The following is a 24,145-nucleotide window of genomic DNA, read 5'->3' as shown; positions in this document are numbered from 1 at the left end:
TGGCACCTTTGAGACTAACAGAAGTATTGGGAGCATAAGCTTTCGTGGGTAAGAACCTCACTTCTTCAGATGCAAGAAGAAGAAGACTTCTGCATCTGAAGAAGTGAGGTTCTTACCCACGAAAGCTTATGCTCCCAATACTTCTGTCAGTCTCAAAGGTGCCACAGGATCCTCTGTTGTTTTCTTCTTTGAGTACTTGCTCATGTCCAGTCCATTCTATTCTAGGTGTGTGCGCACCCACTCGCACAGTTGTCGGAGACTTCTGCCTTAGCAGTATCCGTAGGGTGCTGTGGCGCCCCCTTGAGAGCCATGCTCATGCGTCGGTATATTAGGCGCTGCCAACACTAAGCTCTCTCAGTTCCTTCTTACCGCCCATGATTATTGGTTGGAGCGCCTTGTCTTGCAGATCGCAAGAGCATTAGCGGTTCTTTACAGCCTTTATCTTCTTTGTATATAGTTTGTAGGTACTTAGTTACTAATTAAGTATTAGGTTAGTTGGTAGTTAGCGTCCCGGCTGGGACTTCGTCCTGAAGCGGGGCATGCTCTCCCAGCTTCAGACCATGCTCGACATGCAGCAGGCCAGTGCCTATCAGTGACTCCCACGACAGCTGCTTGAAGTGTTTGGGGGAATCCCATAGAAATGACAAGTGTCAAATCTCTAAAAACATTCGACCTAGAACCCAAAAGCGGGATATCCGCTTGATGGCCCTCTTCTTGGAGGCTGCGCTTTGTTCTGCATTGGAGCCCTCCCGCTTCGGTATGGAGAGAACCGCTGGCACCAGGCGCCGACTAGCACTATTTCCCCCTTGCCAGCACCTAAGAATGCGGCAAAAGAAGAACCCCTGGCACTGGAAGGAAAAGGGGTTTTGGGCAAAGGACAGATGTCAGGCCAGGTGCCAGCCCTGGGGCTTCACCAGGAATCCAACTCCGGGGAGAGGCAGGGGGCCCTGGTCTTGGACCTGCGTCGTCTCAAGTCTCTCAAGAACTTGAAGTTTCACATGGTGTCCCTGGCCTCTGGTATCCCCTCCCTGGATCTGGGAGACAGGTACTCCACCCTCGACTTGAAGGACACGTATTTCCATTTTCCGGGTGCGCAGGCGCTTCCTTTGTTTTATGCTTTGCCGGTGCCATTTCCAATTCATAGCAATGCCCTTTGGTCTCTTATCAGCCCAAAGAGAGTTCACAAAGTGCATAGTGGCAGTGGCCGCTTACCTCCAGCATCAGGGCTTTCAAATTTACCCATACCTTGATCGCTTGCTACTAAAGGGCTGGTCCCAGGATCAGGTGCGGTGGCATCTCAATCTGTTTTTTTCACCTGTCATGACCTGGGGCTGGTAATAAATGAGAGAAAGTCAACCTTAACCCCACTATAGTGCATAGAATTCATTGGAGTGGTGCTCAACTCTACTCAGGCTAGACCCTTCCTTCCCGAGGCTTGGTTCCAAGCCATGGATTTTTGGACTGCCGATTTTGCTATGATCTTGGTCTCTCTTCCACTATGGGTAACGGCACACTCCACTAGAGCTCATTCCACTTCATCAACCTCTCTGACCAACATTCCTGTAGTGGATACCTGCAAAGCAGCAGTGTGGTTGTTGGTACATGCCTTCTCCAGACACTACTCTACATTAACATCAGCAAGTTGGTGCTTCAGTTTCTTTTAATCTGAAGTCCCTCCACCTGTAAGAAAACTGCTGAGGAGTCACGTGCAGTGGAAGGTATATGTGCATAATCACTGGAAGGAACAAAAATGGCTCCTTAACTATACAGTAACTGTTCTTTGAGATGTGTTGTGCACATACACACATATACATTCCCTGCTAATTCAGGTATTAGACGGCAGTGCAAAAGAGCGGAGGGAGGGGGGCAACCATGCCCCTTTTATGCTCTACCTTGTGGTGCAGCTGGTAGAGATCTCAAATTTGAGTGCATTGGGTGCACACACACTTGCAATGGAATGTATATGTGCACAACGCATCTTGAAGAACAACAGTTAGTGTACATGTAAGTAAACGTTTTTTCTTTATTTAGTATGCCATTTCACATTATGGGCTTCCAGTCTAATTTCTGTCTTCCACAAAACCCAGCATTGCTGTGAGTGGTGTAAGCGCAATATGTTTGTGTCTTGTATATACAGTGTGTGTAGTGTTTTCAACAGCATTCAAATTTTACAGCAGATTTCTTGCTTCTGGCCGTTACTCCATTTTTGCGTGTATTTATTTTTCAAAAGTTTTCAAACCGGAAGAGTTGCGGCAGGCACTTATGCCAACATTGGAGGCGCTATACCGGCAGGATCCTGAGTCCCTTCCTTTCAGACAGCCTGTGGATCCCCAACTACTAGGAATTCCTGTAAGTTTATTATCAAGCTGTTTCCCTGTTTTTTAACTTATAGCTTCAACTCCAGGACTTGTCTGCCCGAGGAGACCAGATGGCATGCTGTAGTCCTGTCTCCATTTTTATATAGATGGATTGGAAGAGCTTGGATTTGGGATTGGCTTGTACCACATCTGTGGCATAGAGAAACTTATTTTTAAGGCTTGTTTTTCTGTTTTCTGTTAAAGAGAAAATAGAAGAATGGGAAGACATCAAATTATTCTTATTGATGGAATCCTACATATACTGGCTTTTGCAGGACATTTGCATACTGTCCTGTTTCTGCAGTGTCACAAAGTCCTGGGAAACCAGGGAAGCCATTCTCACCCGAAGTGTGTGGCAACAGTTTAGTTTCTCAACTGTTCAGGAAGCTTATCAACGCTAAAATTTTTGAAAAATTCATTTAAACAGTAACTTATGTCGTGCACTGCTAAATACTATAGAAGCAAGAAAAACAAAACCCAGGTCAAGGTGGTTGGATCTAGCCAGTGCTCTTTGCAGCACATATTAAACACTGTGTGATTTAATTATTAACCAATTAGGGATGCTTTTACTATTAACTAATTAAGTTATGGGTTTGCACTAAGTTATTAACTTATTGGATATGAGATTTTTATATAACGCTATAATAAATATTTCCCCTCTCATACTGTTCAAATATGAACAATACTATAGTAAATGAAACTATTAATTCACACAACTATGGCTCCTGGGTAATGCTGATTGCTAATTTGGCTCCTGAACCAGAGGTCTGAGTATCATTGCCATAAACTAATTTCAGTTCCTTGGTGCACACAAATGAGTGTATCAAAAGTTAAAATTCATGACAGCAACCTGATTCGGGTGCTTTGGTCCACAATTCCTGCAAAGACCTGTTTGGTATGTACAGTCATTGTTCTTTTTTACATGATTTCTATTTCAGTATGACACTTTCAGAACAATACTAAATTATATAACTGAAGATCAAACTAAATAGATACATAGTGAAAATATGTAATAGAATAATAGTGATTGTAAATGTGGGCTTCTAGTCTCCCTGGCCATCTTAGTCCTTGTTAACCAAATAGCAAAGTGGTTTTATTTGGCCAAGGTTGGAAGGGCAAAGTAAAGTATCCAAGAAATGTGGTGAAAATAAGGGAAGGAAGGCCTTACATGGGAGAGATGGCATTGCTAAGAGAGAGCACTGTATGTCACGAACAGTCCATGTTTGGCATTACATGTTCTAGGGTTGTTACTTCTAATGCTTGCAAGGGTATTGAAGAAGAAGCTTGTCTAAAGAACACACATGCTATCACATTGTAATACATTTTCTCTGATCTTGTTTGAAATGCCCCTCATTCTTGCAGGATTACTTTGATATAGTGAAGAACCCCATGGACCTCTCGACCATCAAGAGGAAGCTAGATACAGGACAGTACCAGGAACCTTGGCAATATGTGGATGATATCTGGCTCATGTTCAACAACGCTTGGCTCTATAACCGCAAGACATCCCGTGTGTATAAGTACTGCTCCAGACTGGCAGAGGTGTTTGAACAAGAAATTGATCCAGTTATGCAGAGCCTTGGTTATTGCTGTGGGAGAAAGGTAAGGAAGGGCAACTTCCTTATAGACTTTTTCCCATCTCCATATGTAATATATAATATGAAAGAGCATAGGAGCAGCAGTCAGTGGGAGCTGTTGGGTGCTCAGAACTTCTGAAAATCAAGCCACTTATTTAATTATTTAAGGACAAAAAAATAAGTGTCAGTGAATCTGAGGCCGGTCAGCTGGCTCAGGCTTGGGCTATGGAGCTTAAAATAGCAGGGTCAATGTTCCAACTCAGGCCTTGAGACCCGCTCCTGTCGCCAGGTTTCAGAGCCTGTGCTCCAGTCCAAGCAGGAATGTGTGTGCTGCTGTTTTGAGCCCTGTACCATGAGCCCAGGTCAGTTGAACTGGGCTCTGACGCTTGCTGTCATGGAATTTTTTGCTGTGTTAGATATGACCTTAGACTCTAATTTTAGGTGTCCGTTTTAAAATCTTAGTCATAAAATGTCTAATACTACGCAAACTGCTTAAAACCAAAATTTTTTTAATATAATGCACCAGAAGCAAGCTTGTGAGGATATGTATTAAGGCTTAATGTAGTTTGAAATAGGTACATCAGCTTTTCTGAGTGTTATAACAAAGTGATCGCTCTGTGGTATTATATAATTGACTCACCCAATCATAGAACGGGGAAATAGATTCCCTGTTGGGAAAAGTGTGTAAAGAAATGGTTAACTTGTAAATGACAGCTGAACAGAACATTGTTATAGTGTTAACGTTCAGTATAGACTCTCATACTGTACTGTTCAGATTTGTGCACATAATGGTGCAATCTTAGTAATCCAAATGATCTTCACTGTAAGGGTCATACCCACTTCTCAGGGAGAGCCAGTGGAAACATGCATGAATACTAAGAAAATAATTTCTTTCTGCAGTTGGAGTTCTCACCACAGACTTTGTGTTGCTATGGCAAACAGTTATGCACAATCCCTCGAGATGCCACTTACTACAGTTACCAGAACAGGTAAGTAAAACTGGTTACAGCATGCATCACTAATCAATCTATGGGCAGAGGCGTGCCTGTATATGTATGCATCCTTCATACATGTGTATACCTTCATGTCACATTCTAAATTTCTGGAAACATCCTAAACAGCTTACATTGTGTATTAGCAAGCTGCCATTCTGCAAAAAGGCTTGTTGCACCCTTTGCTCTTACTCCTTTGTCTTAAAAAAAAAAAAAAAACCTGTGGTATTCAGTAGACTTTTATCCTGTAGTCAGATTTTGTTTTCATCAGTATATTATGCTATAATAAATTATATTGCTCCTTGCCAAACAGTACACAACAGTCCTTCAGCAGATAAGTTAGTAACTTTCTTTTGTGCAGTGAACTTCTGATCATATTCAGCAAGTAACTGGTTCTCTATGCTATTATTATGAAGAATTTTGCAGTGAATAATGTAGCTGTCTTTGACACATACTTCATTAATTATTCAAATCTTGCTGAGGGAATTAGTGCTTTTCTCATCACAAGCCCCCTTGAGTGAATTGTTGCGTTTCTGTGGCTGTCAGCAACAATATAAAATACTGTCACTTCCAAAATTCTCTTCCTGGCTAATATGTTTGACCTGCAGTTTATTAAAACCTATTTAACTTCCCAGGGAGGGTTTCTTGCTAGATATTTCTTCTTATCCTGGAAGAACACTGTGCTGCGCTTAACATGCAGGGATGGCAGCCCTTGGTTTGTTACTAAACACTTCAGTCTAAACAGAGGGATGGAGATATCTTTCAATTATGCCACCTTTTATTCAGTATGGTTCTTGCTTTCTGTTCTCCGGTCTGGCACCTTTCAAAGAAAAGTCTTTCATCTTGAAGCCAGCCAGGTCTTTCAGGAGGGGAAGTGTATTCAGCCTGTAGGGGTGGAAAGAAGCATTGAGAATCTACAGAACAGTGGTTGCATCCAGCCCTCTTTGACTGCAGGAAGAGGATTGCTACAATGCATCAAGGGAGGTTTTTATGGGTGGGAATGGAGGAGTGGGGAAAAGAGGCCATAGTGTCTCGTAAAAAGAAATTTGAATCTGGATTTTCAGTGGTTTTATATGCAAGAACATTTCATGCCATGGGTCAATAGTTTCTCCTCATGTGCCATCCTTTGGTGAGCACTAAATGGACCAGAAGAATCTTCTTCCTAAACTTGCTTCCATAACTTGAGTATCATTCACTTCTGATCTTTAAATATATGTGTATGTAATATATAAACTGTGTATATATAATCTATATTTAAGTAAAATCATGATTCAGCTTCCATCTATACTGGAGGGAGCTCAGAGGATAAAGTGACTTCTTTAGCTTTACAGATCCCATAGTGTTGGTTTGTGTTGCTTTATGATAAACTGTCGCAATTTTTTATTTTTCATTCTTTTGTTTTTAGATGTTTTGTGCACTCCAGTTAACATGATTAGTAATGGAGAGACTGTAGTTTCAATAGACTTTTGAGGGGTGGAGATCAGATCTTGAATAAAACACTCTAGTTTCATTCAAATGCAAATAAGCACCACAGAACGGTTTCATTTTGTTGATATCTAAAGTATTTTGTGTCTCAAAATTGGGGTATGGCAATACTGTGCGAATCTAGAGCAGTATGAATGCAATTAATACATTTCAAATACCTGTTTTACATGTAATTTGACAGACCTAAAACAAATGGATGGTGGTTTTGAGGACTGATTACTGTCCCTTTAAATTGATGAAAATGAGAATCTTGTAGCTTATTGCAAGCCATGGAGTCCACTTCAGTGAGGAGAGAATCCTGTGGCCCTTCAGTCTTTGAGTGGTTTTTTTTTTAAGGTGGAAGATTCCCCCTTCCAGTCATCTCCTAGCAGATGCTCTTGCAGACAGAATTGCTATCCTGATACAGTTGCCAGAGTAGCAATCCTTCCGTCCTTCTACCCTCTTCCCTTTCCTCATTTTGATTCTTTGCTTTATATTGCGTTCATTTTTAAAATGAAGAGGGTGCGGGTATGCTAAAATGTAATACTCTTTTGTTTTATTTGCTATAATCATTTGCTGCTTGTGATCCCATTTGAGATTTAATGCTAATCTGTGCTTTGCCTTGGCTTTCTGCTTTGTGTTGTCTTGTCCTGCTTTTGTGTTTTTTGTTTTTGTCCTACAACCCCCATTTCTTTGTTTGTTCGTGTGTGTGTTATTTTTTATTTCTCCTTCATGCTTGTCGTTGTCTGCACTTGGCTTTGATTGCAAAAAAAACAAACCAAAAAAAACAAACCAACCAAACACAAACTGTGGGGCCCATAAATCTACATCATTGAATATCCCTGTCGCCGTTGATGACCTGCTCTCTGCTCCCGCCCCCTCCTTGGCCTGCTGTGATTGGTGGCTCCGTTGCTTGGCTTGGGCTGTGTTGTGTGGACGGAACAGTTCACCCAAATATGGCCTTCTTGCTGACAGGTATCATTTCTGTGAGAAGTGCTTCAACGAAATCCAGGGGGAGAGCGTTTCTCTGGGGGATGACCCATCACAACCTCAGACGTGAGTAGCCATATATCTGCTTGGGATAGTTATTTATATATTTTTATTTTTGTGATTTCTGATCTATAGCATGATCTAAAATGCACTCTCAAAGATTAGGAAATACCTAGGCAATAAAGGGGTTTGCTTTAATCTTTCTTCAAGAGTTGGACCAAATACTGAGTGGGGGGAAGTTTAAAAATCTGGATTTTATCTTAAGTGTGGGTAGGGACACCTGTCTTTCAAATCCTGGACAATACTAAGAGGTCAGGATATATCTTCACGTGAAAATTGACGTTTTTTAAAGGGTAGGGTGCATAGCAAATATCCTTCTAGATCTCCGCTGAATCTATGCCCTTCTGCTTTAGGGAGTTTTTCTGTTCACTCTTCTGTCTTCTGCCTAAAAGTACAAGCAAGAACAATTCAGTTTTGCCATTGAGCTATTTAAGACCCTTTTTATTGGAGCACTATCTTGTAATCATATAAGACAGAGGTGGGCAAACTACTGCCCGGGGGCCACATCCGGCCCTCTAGACGTTTTAATCTGGCCCCCGAGCTCCCGCCGGGAAGCGGGGTCTGGGGCTTGCCCCGCTCCGGTGCTTCAGCTGGGGAGTGGGGTCGGGGTCTTGCCCCACTCTGCACAGCTCCTGGAAGCAGTGGCATGTCCCCACTCTGGCTCCTATGCGTAGGGGCAGCCAGGGGGCTCTGCATGCTGCCCCCACCCCAAGCGCCACCCCCGCAGCTCCCATTGTCCAGGAACCGCAGCCAATGGGAGCTGCAGGGGCAGCACCTGCAGACAGGGCAGCGTGTAGAGTGGCCTGGCCGCGCCTCCGCATAGGAGCCAGAGGGGGAACGTGCCGCTGTTTCTGGGAGCTGCTTGAGGTAAGCACCGCCCGGAGCCTGGCCCCTTGACCCTCTCCCGTGCCCCAGCCCTGATCTCCCCCCCCCTCCCGCCCTCCAAACCTTTTGGTCCCAGCCCGGAGCACCCTACTGCACCCCCACCCCTCATCCCCAGCCCCACCCAAAAGCCCACCCCAGCCAGAGCCGTCACCCCCTCCCGCACCCCAATCCCCATTTTCGTTAGCATTAATGGTCCGCCATACAATTTCCATACCCAGATGTGGTCCTCGGGCCAAAAAGTTTGCCCACTCCTGATGTAAGAGATGCTGCACAGTTGCTGATGGGCAGACGATTTGGAGAGCTTGACAAGGATTTAATTGTTTTTTCTGTAGTAATAGTAGTGGAAGTGATGCTCTGACAACTGCTAGGACATTGTTTGCTTCCTCATGGCTTGCAACAGAGAATTCCAGTGAGGAAGGAAACCAATAGCATGGGCAGATGAGTGCAGAGTTGTTAGTTTGCCGATTAGGGCCGATATTGGACTCTCCAGGGAAACTCCTTGGAGCATAGATTCTACAGGGGGAAAAGAGGTAGGGAACGCAGAAAATTCCCAATCTGGGTGATTGGAAACTGGCATATAGGAAGGAAGGTACAAGATGATGCCTTCAACTGGAAACAAAGGTTATCAGAAGCACAAAATGGCCAAATCTTGGTCACAGTAAGGGATATGCTACTATCTAGAATAACTGCAGAGGGATCATTTATACCTAGGATTGCTGTGGGAGCACTTGTCAATTTTCTTTGGGGCAGAGAGAAGTGGGTGTTGTGGCCTTGGTATGCTAGTCAGCATTTCCAATAGTGTCCCTAGAATCAAAGGTCACAGTTTACTCATGTTAAACTGTTTTTTATAATCTGAGATCTGTAAGACTTCTAGACCATATGAACTGCCACTTGCCAATCGGCAATGTATAAACCACATTGCACATAAATTAGGAAAGTGAATAGCACAATTTGCAACAGCATCAGGTAGAATGAAGAAAGGCCACCCTCTGTGGTGAGTGCTGCTTAATTTCTGTATACCAAATTTTGTACTATAATTGCAAATACAAATAGTTGAACTGTATTCATATTAAATGTAACTAGTAAATGGTGTTGAAATGTCTATTAACAGTAGTAAAATGAAGAAAATAATTCCTAATATGTGGTGTACTCCCCTCCCCAATCCTATAAATAAGTGGTTACTACATAATGAATTTGAAAGTCTCCTCCTTCAAATGAGTCAGTAGTTAAGTTTTTTGGTATGCCACCACCCCTTGTTTCATATTAATTTTGGTGCAGCCTGTAAACTCATAGGCCCCATTACCTTGAGTCCAGTCTTCTCACTCTGACAGCATGTTTTTAGAAGAAAAGGGTTGGGAGAGAATAGTAACAAAACCAGAACTTTTTGATGTGTGAGATGAGGAATAGCATGTAACTTCTGAGATGATAGGGAGGGTTGGCCCTTTTATATAAATCTCATATTTGTGGGGAAGGATGACTGCATCCTGCAAAACCCAGGCTGAACCCTGAAATAGAGGGGATAGGAAGGGGAAGCAATCCCATGCAACTTGGACTGATTCTCTGTTCCTATGATAACTTCAGTGCATGCTTCTCTCCACACGCTCAACCCCTCCAAATCTCACAGCTCTACCTACTGTCATTTAGTGTAGTTTTAGGTATTGATAGTTCAAAGCTGTTTAGCTCTTTGAGCCAATGTTACTATGCCATAAACCACATCCCAGATATCCATGGCTGGGACCCCATCACCAAAAGACTCATAAAGGTTGGAGGGATTTTTCTGTTAAATGGGGAAAAAGATAGTCCAGATTAAGTGAGAAGCGGTACAGCTGGGTACCAGGGCCAGGCTGCAGGGGGAAGCAGAAGTTTTTTTTCAAGTGTTACTCCAGGAGGAGGCTATTATAACTGGTCTCATTGTGAAAGGGTCTGAATAATCCAGGTTGTTTTGAGAATAGCGTATTCCCTCCATAATAGCTTATACCAATTTTTCCATAGATCCTTGTAGGAACTATCTCTCATAGAGGAAAGGTATGTTTCATAAACTAACCCAAAACTAAATTTTAAAAGGCTTTCAAAAAAGAAATATAAAACTTATGAGCCGCAAATTGAGATAGCTATATGCCATTCCAGGGTGTGCATTTAGACTACTGGTGCACTTCTCCGGTTCAAATCTACCTGAGGCATGCACTAGTAATCTCATTTCTGGGAGGAGCAAATGTCTGTACAAGTCACTCTCCAATAGAACAGCATCCTTGCCCCAGGGCAGGAGCAAGCACATACTTTGTGCTCAGCCATCTCATTATGAACTCTTTCTTACTCCTATACCCACAGCATCGTAAACACTTAAGAAATCCAGTTACAGTGAATGTGCCTGGGCATGCTCGAGATGCGGGAAATTAGTATACTATGAATGCTTATCTTATATCACAACTAAGTTTTTATCACCTGTCTCTTTCTCCTTAGTACGATAAACAAAGAACAGTTTTCTAAGAGGAAAAATGATACACTAGATCCTGAACTGTAAGTAATACTCTGGCAACTCAACTTATTTATTTTTAAATCTATATCCCCAATCTCCTCGTTCACCCCCTGTGAAAAAAGCCATCACTTCATAGTTTTCTTAGCTTAATGCTGCTCCATTAATTGGCCAGCAGGGGCTGGTGTGCAAGCACCAAGTTTTGCATTCTGTCCTGAGACTCCAGATTGTCACAGATCTGCCTGAGAAAATGCGATCTTGAGGTTATGGGCTGCTGGAGTTGCAGAGTCCATTTCGCTCTTCTTGAATTCTGATGTTTGATAGAAATCTGCAGTTAGCTGTGCTACTTGAAGCTCTTTCTTTTGGTGTAGTGCGGGGTGGCCAAACTTACTGACCTTCTGAAGATTGTTGTATGCAGCTCAGAAGTTCGAGAGCCATGGCACACCTGATGGGGCTCGGGGCTTCAACCCCGCTCCTGCCGAAGCCCTGAGCCCTGGCAGGTGAACCCAGTGGGTCTAAAGCCCAGTGACCCACCTCCTCACAGGGCAGAAGTCCCTGCAAGGCAGAGGGCCAAACCCCTCTTTCCTCCCCGCTCATCCCCCGTAGGTGGAGAATGGGGGGTAAATAGTGCAGGGGGCGGGGGCTCAGTGAGCCACACTTGAATGGTAAAAGAGCTGAATGTGGCTCACTAGCCACAGTTTGGCCACCCCTGGTATAGCGTATGGAGAGGTCAAAATTTAGTTCAGATCATTCTGCAGCAGCATTTTTCTGCTCTTGGTTTCTGTAATAACCAAGAGCAGAAATCCTACTTTGCAGGCAGCTATACCGGGATGACAGAATATGTTAAATTATACAGAGTTGGCTGCTATTCTGTCCTTCTTGCTGGAGAAAGAGTAGTGGACATTCAGGTGCTGGAGCCAGTGGTGACCAGATAGCAATCTGCTTCCCCTACATCTCACCAATGCTTTTTTATCATCTTTTAGCCCTTAATCCAGTCCCTAATTCCGCCACCCACATTGCAGCTGCTAAAATGTCTTAATTCCTAATGAATAGGTCAGAGGGGCTCATGCCTACCCTGGGATCAGTCAGTGTTGCTTTTCAATTTGGCAAGGGTCATGGAAGGAAAGAATGAAAATACGGCTCATAACTCTATCCCTTCCATCGTTGTTGTAGTGCCTCTGCAGTCCAAAGAATAAAATTCAGAGGCTGCTTCTGATCCCAGGCCCCTAGCACAAATGACACCGGTCCACCCTTACATCTCTGAACTCTCAAGGAATAGGGTCCCTGTCTCCCTTTGACTCTGTGTGTTAGGGAAGGCATGAGGTACGAGTCTTAGTACACGTTTATCTTTGAAACATTGTTAGCTTAAGTAACCCTGTAATTAGTATAGTTGATTTAATGTGCTCTCCACACTTTTTTTTCTGACATCCAGGTTTGTTGAATGTATAGAGTGTGGGAGAAAAATGCACCAGATCTGTGTGCTTCATAACGAAATAATCTGGCCATCTGGGTGAGTTTCTTCAGCTTTTGCTCCCTTTCTTGAATAGATGACATTTGGTTCGTGTACAGGTGTTTATGTGTATATACCTACATTTTGATACATTACGTTTTATATATATGAAATCCTATGTCTAAAAAAAACTTGATCCAACGGGAGACATTCCATTAGCTGTTAACATTTTAAACAATATCCAATGTCCAATAAACTTAAATATTGGATGGTGTCTTGATTAAAATGTTCTGCATTTCTTACCATTGCTGATCACTAGGATACCTTTATGTAAAAGAAGAACTTTTAGATATTAGTTCACTGAAGTTATGATTGTCCTTGACCAGGAGTGCTGATGTCATAATTACTAATTGCCATTGCTTTATATTGGTCTGTTTTCCTTACTCTTTGGGATATGTATTTCTGTGTAATATAAACTGCAGTTTAAACATTTTGGCATCACTGAAGAATTGAACTGGTAGACTGCATCTTCTTGACCCCAGCTACGAGCCATTTACATCCTGAAAGGCAAAGGTCTAAATCTCCATTTGTATCTTGGCTGGACTTGCTGTAGATCTTTCTTAATCAGGAAACTCAAAAGTACAAGAGACTTTAGTAAATTTAAATGTTATTAGTGTGTCCTAATTATAGTGATTAAGATAACAAATGATCAATTATAATTCTGTAAGTAAATTTCTGTAAAAAGAACTCTTACTTTTTGCTGATTGCACAATTTGGGGATTTGCTATCTTGCTACTCCTATTCCTCTTTTTATAAGGGTGGTTGGCCCTTAACTGCTTGGGGAAGAATCCTAGGGTTGTCCAGAATTTTTTTTGTGTACTAGGATCCTAGAATTTTCTATATTCCCATCAGACCATTAGTTCCTCTAACCAGGATCCTGTCTCCATCAGTGGTAATACCTGAGGTTTCAGAGGAATAAGCCCATATTGTAAAGATCAACTGTGTTCATGCTCTGTTCATTCAGCTTTCTCATGTTCTGTCTTGAAAAGCTCCAGATGTTAAGATGACAGTAACTTTCCACTAGTAGAGTTACTGCCATTCTCTTCCTCCTGTCCTGTTTTATCCAATATTTTCAGTGTGGCTGTTCCCTAGTCTTTTACATCTGGTAGAATGTTTTGTTCCTGATGTTTCAAACCTATGTTGTGAATCTTACTATGAGTACCTTAGCAGCATTAGGTATGGGGTTATTCATTCCTTTTTCTTGTTTCCCCTTCAGCTTTGTGTGTGATGGCTGCTTAAAGAAAACAGGACGAACCAGAAAAGAGAACAAATTCTCTGCTAAAAGTAAGTCCTCCTGATACTTGTTTAGAGAACATTTCAGGTGTATTGGCTAGATTTTAACAATGTATTGGGGGAGAAGGGGAACTTTCCTGTTCCTCTTTTATTTTATTTTTTTAGCATTTTAAGCTTTTACTTAAATTCTGGGATTCCATGTGTTTTGGGATAGAGATGGGAAGATAATTTCAGCCAGATCACTTCCCTCATATTTATTCAAAATACACACATCCAACTTACTAATCAGTACTGGGTTTACAATGGCAGGGGCGGGGCCCATGCTCAAAAGGGGGTCGGGGCCCCCTCCACTTGCACTGCGCACGGAGCAGCTGGCTCCTCTCTACCCCCCTGGCTCACCAACACCACCACTCACTCCTCTCGGCCTGCCGGCCAGGACATCTCTCTGCCGCTGGCCCCACCTGCCGGCTCCTCCCCACCCCTGGCCCCTCCTCCCTGCCCCTGGCTTGCTCCTTTCGGCCAGCTGAGGGCTCCTTTCTGCCCCCATCACCAGCCAGCAGCCGCCAGTGGATATAGGGGCAGAGGGGAGCCCGCTGCCGCTCCAGTCTGGTCACTGTCCACTTTGGGCTCCCCCGGGCAGGGCCCGTCTCTCCCTGCTGCTTTGTGGAAGTGTTGGGCTGGGGAAGTTGGAGGCTGCTTCACCCCCACCCTCCTTGCCCATGCAAGGAAATGTCTCCTCCACTGTGAGCAACATCAACACAGGCGGGTAGGGCCGGGTGGGGCCCCCAGGGCACGGGGCAGCTCTGTGCTCCCGAGTGTCAGCTGTCCTGACTCCTAGCACTGTGCTGGGAGGGGGGGATCCCTGCTCTGCGCTGGCGGGCCAGGGCATGGGGGAGTGGGTCTGTGGGGGGCGGGGGAGGGAGGGATGCTGAGATGTGAGGGGGTGGGAGGTGCTGGGCAGTGGGGGAGGTTTGTGTGTTTTGGGGTGCTAGGCAGTGGGGGTCTGTTGGGTGGGCACTGTGTAGTTATGGTGGTTGGGGGCTGTGGGGAAGGGTACTGGGCAGCGGGGGTGTGGAGATCTGTGCATGTTGGGATGCTGGGCAATGGGGGGGTCTGTGGGGTACTAGGCATTTGTGGTGGGGGTTGAGTGCGGGGGAGAGGGTCCTGGATAGGGATGGTGGTGTGCAGGGCACTGTATTTGTGTGTGGGGGGGGTGCTGGGTGGGGCGGTTGTGAAATGCATCGTGGACCCACCCCCACGGGGAAGGGGCACAGGGCTGGGCGGGCCAGTATGCATCTGGCAACTGTCAGTTTGTAAACAGTGCCCTCGCGCTGGGCGGAGTGGGGTCGTCCACGCTGTGCCTTGCCCCGGCCAGCCACTCGCTCCAAGGCCTGACCACCCCATGCCATGTTCCATTGCCCCCAGAGGGGCCCACAAATATGTTTGGTGCCGGGTCAACAAAAGATTAATCCGGCCCTGTTACTAATGTATTGGTTTAGGGGACTGTTAATGTGGGATACAGAGACTTTTACCCCAGTCACTAATACTACTAGTGTTGAGTGGCTCCTGTATGATTGCTGTTTTGCTTAAATGTGAAGATAACACATTCAAGTCATCCCCACAGCTGGCACCTCTAGAAGTCTTGGCAGAGTAGACTATTTGGTTTGACCACAAAAACAAAACCACTCTTTCTCACTACTAGAGGTGGCTTCTCCTTGGGCAGGATTGATATCAGGATGAAGGCAATGTGTAGGAAGCTTCTACTGTCATTGTCTGTTCTTTAGGGATTATTTTTAAAGCTTTTCAATCTGACACCTTTCACTCTGCTTTAAAATGCGTTTAAAAAGTTGAGTAAATAGTTGCATTTCATTTTGCTCAAACAGCCCAAACAAAACTTGACTGACACTGGGGTGTTAGTAATTGCATAGTATAAAAGTTCTACCTTTGTAGTGAGCTTTTCTGACAATGGGCAAGGAGGCAATTTAGAGAACTGAATTGTCTTGAAATGTTGAAAAAATAGTTGGGTTTGCATCTTAGCCATCCCAGAGCTTTTCTCTTCAACTGCATTCTCATAAAATGGAAGCCAAACCACTTTTAGACTAGTGCTTCAAGTTAGACCATCTGTATGCTTTTTCCATAATCCAAGCGTCCTGGATTTACTGAGAGGAATGGGAGGGCTGCTTCCAATTTTGTTCAATTAGCTAGGGTTTCCAATTACTTACATGCAAATTTTACTCACGATACTATTGTATAGTGGGGATTTTCAGGAATGTGCCAAATGTGAAAGTTGGAGGCTGTGGACAAGAAACTGTTAATATTACAGGAGTGTCTGCAGGCTCAAAAAGAGATTGGGGCCTCATTGTGCTAGGGCCTCATCATGTTCTTACTTACATGAACTTCCAGTTTCAGCTATTCCTTCAGATGCCTGTATACTTGCTCTTCCTTTGTTTAGGTTTCCTTTGAAAGGAGAGATGACTGTAATCCTTGTGGATATAAATGGAATAGTTCTATTTAGTAGGGTTTTTATTTATCAAAAAAATGGGTGAATTTGTCTTCAAGAGAACGAAGGTATTGACACTATTGGCTAGAACCTGACAGGGATAGGCAGCCTGAAACTTCCACATGCAGCATGTCCTACTTACTCTAATCCTGGGCCCAGTGCCCTCATTCATAATCTAATACATAAATAGAGAAATAGAATTTGAATGTCCAGTTATGCATATGTTAAGAGTTTTGTTTGTTTGTGCAGGGTTGCCATCTACAAGGCTGGGTACCTTCTTGGAGAACAGAGTGAATGAATTTCTGAGAAGACAGAATCACCCTGAGTCAGGAGAGGTCACAGTCAGGGTGGTTCATGCCTCCGACAAAACTGTAGAAGTAAAACCTGGAATGAAAGCAAGGTACATCCCTTCAAGTCCTAATGTTGCCTGCTCCCAGCATCATCCCAAAAGATAGGTGTTTGAGTTTTCTACATTTGCTGCTATTTGGCAACTGCAAAGTGTGTGTGTCTAGTATTCAGAACACCACCAACAGAGCTTTCTTGATTGGCTGTCAGTGATGTCACACCCACCTGTATTATATTGCATGAAGTACATTAAAGTTCTGGAGATTAAAACTAAACAATTTTAAAATAAAGCTGTGTTCCATTGCATTGTAGCTTTGATTATTTGTATTTGTTGCTCTCTAGTTTTGTCCTTTATGTAAACACTAAAATCCCTCCACTCCAGAAAGATTGAGATGAAACATGAACAAACTTTCAGGATAACTTGGGACACTTTTCCTTCTCTGGGATATAGTTGTCAGGGTTGGCTTTCCCATTGCCGGTGACAAATGGCTCTGACCATGCGTTGCAAATCCTCTCTTAATTACTATCTTTATGTATCACCATGTGGTGTTCTCTGTCCTGATGGAATGAAAGTATTTATTACTCTCCTCTTTATCTTATGATATCTGCAGGTTTGTAGACAGTGGAGAGATGGCAGAGTCCTTCCCTTATCGAACAAAAGCCCTGTTTGCTTTTGAGGAAATTGATGGTGTAGACTTGTGCTTCTTCGGTATGCATGTACAGGAGTACGGCTCCGATTGCCCCCCGCCTAATCAGAGGTGAGGAACTGCAGTGCCAGTCAAGGGAGGTTAAATTTTACTTTGCTCAGAAGTCTCAGATTTAAAACTTCTGTGCAGCATAATTAAATTTTTGTTGTTCCTAATAGTATATCCCAACACAAAACAGTTACAGCAATAAGGTTATAGTAAGAAGGAATTGAAGACAGGTGGGTGACAGAATGGGCATCTGGTTGTGGTGTTCCAGCAGCAGGAAACAGATGGATTTTGGGGTCTAGTTTGTAAAGAAACAGGGAGTCAGTGAGGAAGAAGGAGCAGACTGTTCTAGAGAGTGGGGGAGGTCAGATTTTGCAGATCAGAGGTGATGTAAAGGAAGGTGAGTTCCTGGAGGTAGATGGGACCCATAGCCTTTGAAGACAGTGGCTTGTGCATTAGGTACTTCAAGGACAGAAAATACCATGGATGAATGTATATAAATACTGTGAAATATTTCTGGCCTTCTGTTCTGTAGTGTCATGTATATTTTTCCCTGTCTTTGTCTAGGCGCGTATACATATCTTACCTCGACAGTGTTCATTTCTTCCGCCCTAAATGCTTGAGGACTGCTGTCTATCACGAAATATTAATTGGATACCTAGAATATGTCAAGAAATTAGGGTAAGCCTTTAATCCTTCTTCCTAATTTACAGCATCCAGTAGTGTGCTAGGCACCTCGCAGTGCAGACAAAATGATATGAACCCTACCCTGAAGAGCATGCCATCTAATTTCAACCAGTAACTTAATGGAAGGGGCAACAAAACCGTGGGGGATAGGTTTAGGAGGAGGAAGGGGATATGACACTGCAGCGAGTTGTGGTTTCTCAGCAGAGACTTGTGGAACAGTTTTTTAAAGGTATAAAAGACTTGCCCCATGTATTATGCTATGTTCCCACCATGGAATTTCCTTACCCCAGTATCTGTTAAACTGCTATATGAAGCTCAGTCCACATCTTCACTTCATGCTGCTTTCTGTGCTTATGGGTTATGTCAGGTGCTCGTTTGGGGATTATAATAATCAGTCAGGTAACTACTTTCCTGGCATGAAGGGGAGGACTGCTGCTAGCTAAGCTTCCTAAGGCTTGTCTTCGCTACCGTGCCAAATCGGCACCACTGTGATTTAGCACATCCGGTGAAGACACCGTACATTATTGGGAGCTCTCCTGTCAACGTAATTAATCCACCTCAACGAGAAGTGAAAGCTATGTCGCGCAAGAAAGCGTCTCCCACTGACATAGCACAGTGTAGACACTACCTTAAATCTATGTAAGTTACGTTGCTGGGGAGTGGCTTTTTCACACCCTGGAGGGATGTAACTTAAGCGGTAATGTAGACAAGGCCCTAAAGTGGGATGGGGGATCTGCAGAGACTGTTCTCAGTGAAGCAAGGAAGCATACTTATAACTGGAATTTTGAGTATATTGTCTACTCTCTTTTCCCTGGTTTTGGGCGTCTTTCAAATTACCAATAGATGGAAAGGGACTGAGGGCAAATTTGGCTTTGTGGTCCTATAGCCTTTCACAGTTATTAATTTCTAGATGATTTCAGGTTTCATGGTACTGAAACATATGCTTCCTAGGAGCTACAGAGGAAATATACTTGGAGAACTCCCAGGTATAGAGGAATTTTCTTCCTTTAATTGGCCTTGAAGGCCAAGGGAAAGGAATCAATGCTGGGAAAGTAAAGTAGGTTTCAGAAGACAAGGTAGTTTTTGGAATCTCATCTGGTAAGCAGTTCATCTGTCTTGTTGGGGAAGGAAAATCCTGGCTCCTAGTGCTGAAATAATCTGTTTCTTTGCTCTGAGAATTTACACTTCTCTCATCTAATTATAATGCAGTTGGTAGATGACCGTTGCAAGTATATGTCAGGCTTTAGTGATTTTACCTGTAGATTGGGGGAAAATGCTTTGTTTCTGCACAGTGTAGGTCTGTGCATTAATTAGTAAAAATATGCATGCCCATATTGTATGCACGTGCCAATCAGAATACAACTCAATGTTTTTATTAATGGTATCCATTGCTTATATATAGCGACTGCTCTAGAATTTAGATCAGGAAGAGGATTGCAGTAGTTGTCCATCTTGTAGTACCAGCAGACTTTGTGCTGGCTCCACCTTGTGGCTGAAAGGAATAGAAGACCCTAGTGATAAACATCAGCATTCTGATGTATTGATGTTTTTTACAATGGCAGATATACAACTGGACATATCTGGGCCTGCCCACCTAGTGAAGGAGATGACTATATTTTCCATTGCCATCCTCCTGACCAGAAGATACCCAAGCCCAAGCGACTGCAAGAGTGGTATAAAAAGATGCTGGACAAATCTGTGTCGGAGCGCATTGTCCATGACTACAAGGTTGGTTAAATGTAAACTAGATGCAGTCGGATTTCATGAGCAGTCTGTTTTGGTTCTCTTCCCACCGCTTGTCCTGCAGTGTGGGATTATTCAAAGAAATTTGTAAGGCATTAACTTGTGTTTTAGAACTGGATTGAGTATTTAGCAGTCTGGGGTTAAAATACGTAAATCCTATCTAAATCACACATCTTTTGAAGCCATTTTAGTAAAAGAGGTATGAGGTAATGTCACACCTTCCTTTGCTCCCAAAGAAATAGAAAATCAAAGCTACAGGCCATGGGAATACTAAAGAACAGCCAATATGGAGTTAATCTTTTGGGGATATCTTAGCAATTTTAAAAAAGAAAACCCTAACATACATGGTTGGGCTGCTGATGCAGTTAGGACCTCAAGTCTACAGGTTTATGTTGACTTGAGATCAAGGGCTGTAGGAAGTGGTGTGATATTGCTGTTCTATCTAATAAATGGGCTTGCAGTGAGTGGCTAGCAGTCTACTAATGGGTTTTTTTTCCTGTGGGGACTAAATATCTGAATCATCGACCCAAACTATCCGTAATTGAAGCACCACTAAATGTGTCTCTTAGCTTTTTTGGATGCTGTCTTCAGTGCTTTTTTTGCTGCCTCTGAGAAGAGGGTGCCCTGGTTCACTTGCATAGTTATGATAGCTGTAACCAAGTTTGTATGTTTTTTTATAGGATATTTTTAAGCAGGCAACAGAAGATCGTCTAACAAGTGCAAAAGAGCTGCCTTACTTTGAAGGGGACTTCTGGCCCAACGTGCTGGAGGAGAGCATTAAGGAACTAGAACAAGAGGAGGAAGAACGGAAGAGAGAAGAGAACACTAGCAATGAGAGCACAGATGTAAGGAGACTCTTTTTTTACCTAATTCTTCATGATATTTCTCCATCTTTTCTTATATCTTCATTTAGTTTCCCTAGGTCCCTGGTGCAGAATTAAATGTTAAAGTTTAAAGCTTCCATTTGGGGGTGGAAATCATTTTCTTTAGGTTTATCTAAAATGCATGTTTATTTTGAGACTCAGCTCTCCCACTTTCCCAGATGCTGCCCATTTCCCCCTGTTTCCCTACCTGTAAGTTGAATTCTTGCTATCATTCTACTTAATTGGGAGCCAGAAAATCATTGTGTGGGAGCCTTGGAAACCATTATCAGCCAGCTTATCTTCAGATTCAGATGGACACATTGTGTCACTGGACTTTAACCTTGGTTTGTCTTAATTGGTATGAGAGTGCTGAGTAATGCAGAATGAGCATAACAGTGAGTCCATTACTGACATTTTCCATAGATTTCAAGGCCAGACAGGATGACTCTGGTCATCTAGTCTGACTTCCTATATAACCCAGGCCATAGAACTTTCCTAAAATAATTCCCAGAGCAAATCTTTTAGAAAAAATCCGATCTTGATTTTAAAAATTGTCAGTGATGGAGAATTCACCACGGTCCTTGGTAAATTGTTCCAATGGTTAATTACTCTGACTGTTAAAAAATTTACACCTTGTTTCAAGTCTGAATTTGTCTGGCTTCTACTTCCAGTCATTGGATCATGTTACACCTTCCACTCCCGAGAGTGAAGATCCCATTATTAAATATTTGTTCCCCTTGTAAATACTATAGGCTGTAATCAAGTCACCCCTTAACCTTTTCTTTGTTAAGCTAAATAGATTGAGCTCCTTGAGTCTATCACTATATAAGGCATGTTTTCTAATTCTTTAATCATTCTCGTGGCTCTTCTCTGAACCCTCTCCAATTTATCAAGATTCTTCTTGAATTGTGGACACCAGAACTGGACACAGTATTCCAGCAGCAGTCGCACCCAGTGCCAAATACAGAGGTAAAATAACCTCTCTACTCTACTCAAGATTCCCCTGTTTATGCATCCCAGGCTTGCATTTGCTCTTTTGGCCGCAGTGTTGCACTGGGAGCTCATGTTCATTATCCACCATGACCCTCAAATCTTTTTCAGTCATTGCTTCACAGGATAGAGTCCCCAATCCTTTAAATATTACCTACATTCTTTGTTCCTAGATGTATACATTTAGCCGTATTAAAATGCATATTGTTTGCTTGTGCCCAGTTTATCAAGTGATCCAGATCGCTCTGAATCATTGACCTGTTCCCAGTTTTTGTCATCTACAAATTTTATCCGTGACAATTTCATGTTTTCTTCCAGGTCATTGATAAAAATGTTAAATAGCATAGGGCCAATAACAGTCCCTGCAGAACCCCACCGGAAATGCACCTGCTAGATGATGATTTCCTGTTTAGTTATATTTGGAGACATATCATTTAGTCAGTTTTTAATCCATTTAATGTGTGCCATGTTAATTTGTCATTGTAGTTTTTCAATCAAAATGTCATGTTACCAAGTCAAATGCTTTGCAAAAGTATAAGTATATTACGTCAACACTGTCTTTATCAACCAGACTTGTAATCCCATAAAAAATACCAAGTTTGACAAGATCGGTTTTCCATAAACCCATGTTGAATTGCATTTATTATATTGCCTTCCTTTAATTCCTTATTAATTGAGTCCCGTATCAGCCACTCCATTATCTTGTCTGGGATTGATGTCAGCCTAACAGGCCTGTGATTACCCGGATCATCCTGTTTACCCTTCTTAAAAATTGGAACAGCATTAGCTTTCTTCCAGTCTTCTAGAACTTCCCCAGTGCTCCAAGCCTTGTTGAAGAACATCATTAATAGTCTATCGAGCTCCTCAGCCAGCTCTTTTAAAACTCTTTGGATGCAAGTTATCTGGACCTGCTGATTTTAAAATGTCTCCCTTCAGTAGCTCCTGTTTAACATCCTCCAGAGATACTATTGGAATGGAAAGTGTGTTACCACCATATGTTTTTTCCTCAAATACAGAACAAATATTTATTGAACACTTCTGACATTTCTGCATTATTATTGATGATTCTACCATTTCCATCTAATAATGGACCAATATCATTGTCCGGATTCTTTGTCCCTAAAACATTTTTACAACTCCTTATTGTCCTTAACTCTGCTGGCCATAGATTTCTCCATGTGACCCTTGGCTTCCCTTATCAATTTTCTACAATTCCTAACTTCTGATATATATTCATTTCTATCTCCTTTCCCTTTCTTTCATTTGTTATATATTCTTTTTTATACCTGCCTTCATTTCCCCTCTCAGGTCGTTTTTTATGCAGTACAGCCTTGTTCCTTGATTGTGGAATTGTGGCTTTCTATGCATCTAGTAACCCTAGTTTCTTAAATGATTCCGAACTATCATTCACATTTTTCAGATTAAATTCTTTCTCCCAGCTGAGTTGGCTCATAATTGTGTTCAACTTTGTGAAATCCGGACCAAGTGTATACATATTACTGGTCTGGCCTTTATTCTGCTTGCATATTATAAATGGGATCAAGTCATGATCACTAAGCTACCATTATTTTTTAGTTCTGTGATCACTTCCTTTTTTTCTGTTAAGATGAGGTCTAATAAATAATTCCCCCATGTTGGCTTGCAACACTTTTGAGTTTGGAAATTGCCATCTATAATGTTTAGAAATTCCAAGGATATTTTTAGTACTGGCAGCATATGTCACTCAAGACCTCCAGCATATGTCACTCAAATTGAAGTCCCCCATGATCACACAAGTTTTTTTTCCGCCTACAGATCATAGAGAAGTACATAAGGAGGCAGTCATCCTGTTCCCTAGTGTGATTTGGTGATCTGTAGAAGACACCAGCTGATACCCCACTTGTGCTTTATCTGTTAGGATATTGACGTATGAGCATTCAGGGTCACTTTTGTCCGAGTTATGAGTGACTCGGAAACAGGTAATGCCATTTTCAACATAGGGTGCCCCTCCCTCTCCCCTTTTGCTCACTCAGTCCTTCCTGAATAGATTATAACCATTCATTTAACATTCCAGTCATGTGAATTTCTGCGGTTATATGGTCTTTCAATCTCTAACAAAGCTGGTCTAAAAGTTGAGAGTCAAAGATCAATTGGGGGAGGTGATCAGGGTTTTAGCTTGACCAGCTAATATCCATCCAGGATATTCAAGGATTCTGGATCTTTGTTTTGGGTTGGGTTTTTTTTTTTGTTGGTTTCTTTTTTTTAAAGAAATGACTCTGCATCAATTTTATACATTTTATTTAAGCTATTAAAATAAAGAAAGCATATCACTGAAACTAAGTTGCAGTTAGCCATACTAAATGAAACCTAAGGATAAAGCAAAAAGATCAAACAAGGCTAAATCAGCAAGTTAGTAGATTTGAATTAAATGATCAAATTAGTCAGATCATCAGATTAATTCAACAAATAATTAGTCCTTATAAATTCAAAGAAGGGAACTAAGGAGGTGGCTGTCAGTTCAGTTACAAACACCAACTAAGAATTTTACCAAGGTTAGTCAGTCTGAACTTGGAGCTGGTTAAATATTTGATACTGAAAAAAAACTGTATAATTTCTAAACCACAACCAAACAAAAGCTTCCTCTTTAGATTTCAGTTCTCATGTGGTAGCTAATCCTCCTTCCCTCCCACTCCCCCCCCCCCCCCAAAAAAAAGCAACTAAATACAGGTCTCTACAGAATACTTTGATAAGCAGAAGTCTGACAACCCTGACTTAGCAGTTTACATATCCTAGTTTACAGCTGAC

General features: G+C 42.5%; 1 protein-coding gene across 3 annotated transcripts in view; it reads left to right on the top strand.

Annotated features, from left to right (window-relative positions):
• Nucleotides 1-24,145, top strand: part of LOC128838629 (histone acetyltransferase p300-like) — a 116,730-nt gene that overhangs the window by 84,708 nt on the left and 7,877 nt on the right. For 2 of the 3 annotated variants that reach the window (XM_054030988.1, XM_054030981.1), the window contains exons 17-29: nt 2,231-2,349; nt 3,720-3,959; nt 4,835-4,923; nt 7,366-7,446; nt 10,786-10,842; nt 12,231-12,308; nt 13,525-13,592; nt 16,291-16,441; nt 16,998-17,144; nt 17,646-17,759; nt 19,328-19,493; nt 20,189-20,353; nt 21,266-21,340. In XM_054030988.1, the coding sequence (XP_053886963.1) occupies nt 2,231-2,349; nt 3,720-3,959; nt 4,835-4,923; nt 7,366-7,446; nt 10,786-10,842; nt 12,231-12,308; nt 13,525-13,592; nt 16,291-16,441; nt 16,998-17,144; nt 17,646-17,759; nt 19,328-19,493; nt 20,189-20,353; nt 21,266-21,340 (1,550 nt within the window). The remainder of the gene's footprint in view (nt 1-2,230; nt 2,350-3,719; nt 3,960-4,834; nt 4,924-7,365; nt 7,447-10,785; nt 10,843-12,230; nt 12,309-13,524; nt 13,593-16,290; nt 16,442-16,997; nt 17,145-17,645; nt 17,760-19,327; nt 19,494-20,188; nt 20,354-21,265; nt 21,341-24,145) is intronic. The other variant, XM_054030997.1, reaches the window with a different exon arrangement.

Source organism: Malaclemys terrapin, chromosome 1, assembly GCF_027887155.1.
Source record: "Malaclemys terrapin pileata isolate rMalTer1 chromosome 1, rMalTer1.hap1, whole genome shotgun sequence".
Taxonomy (NCBI): domain Eukaryota; kingdom Metazoa; phylum Chordata; order Testudines; family Emydidae; genus Malaclemys; species Malaclemys terrapin.
Note: the sequence above shows the minus strand (reverse complement) of the source record. Positions and strands in the feature narration are given on the sequence as shown.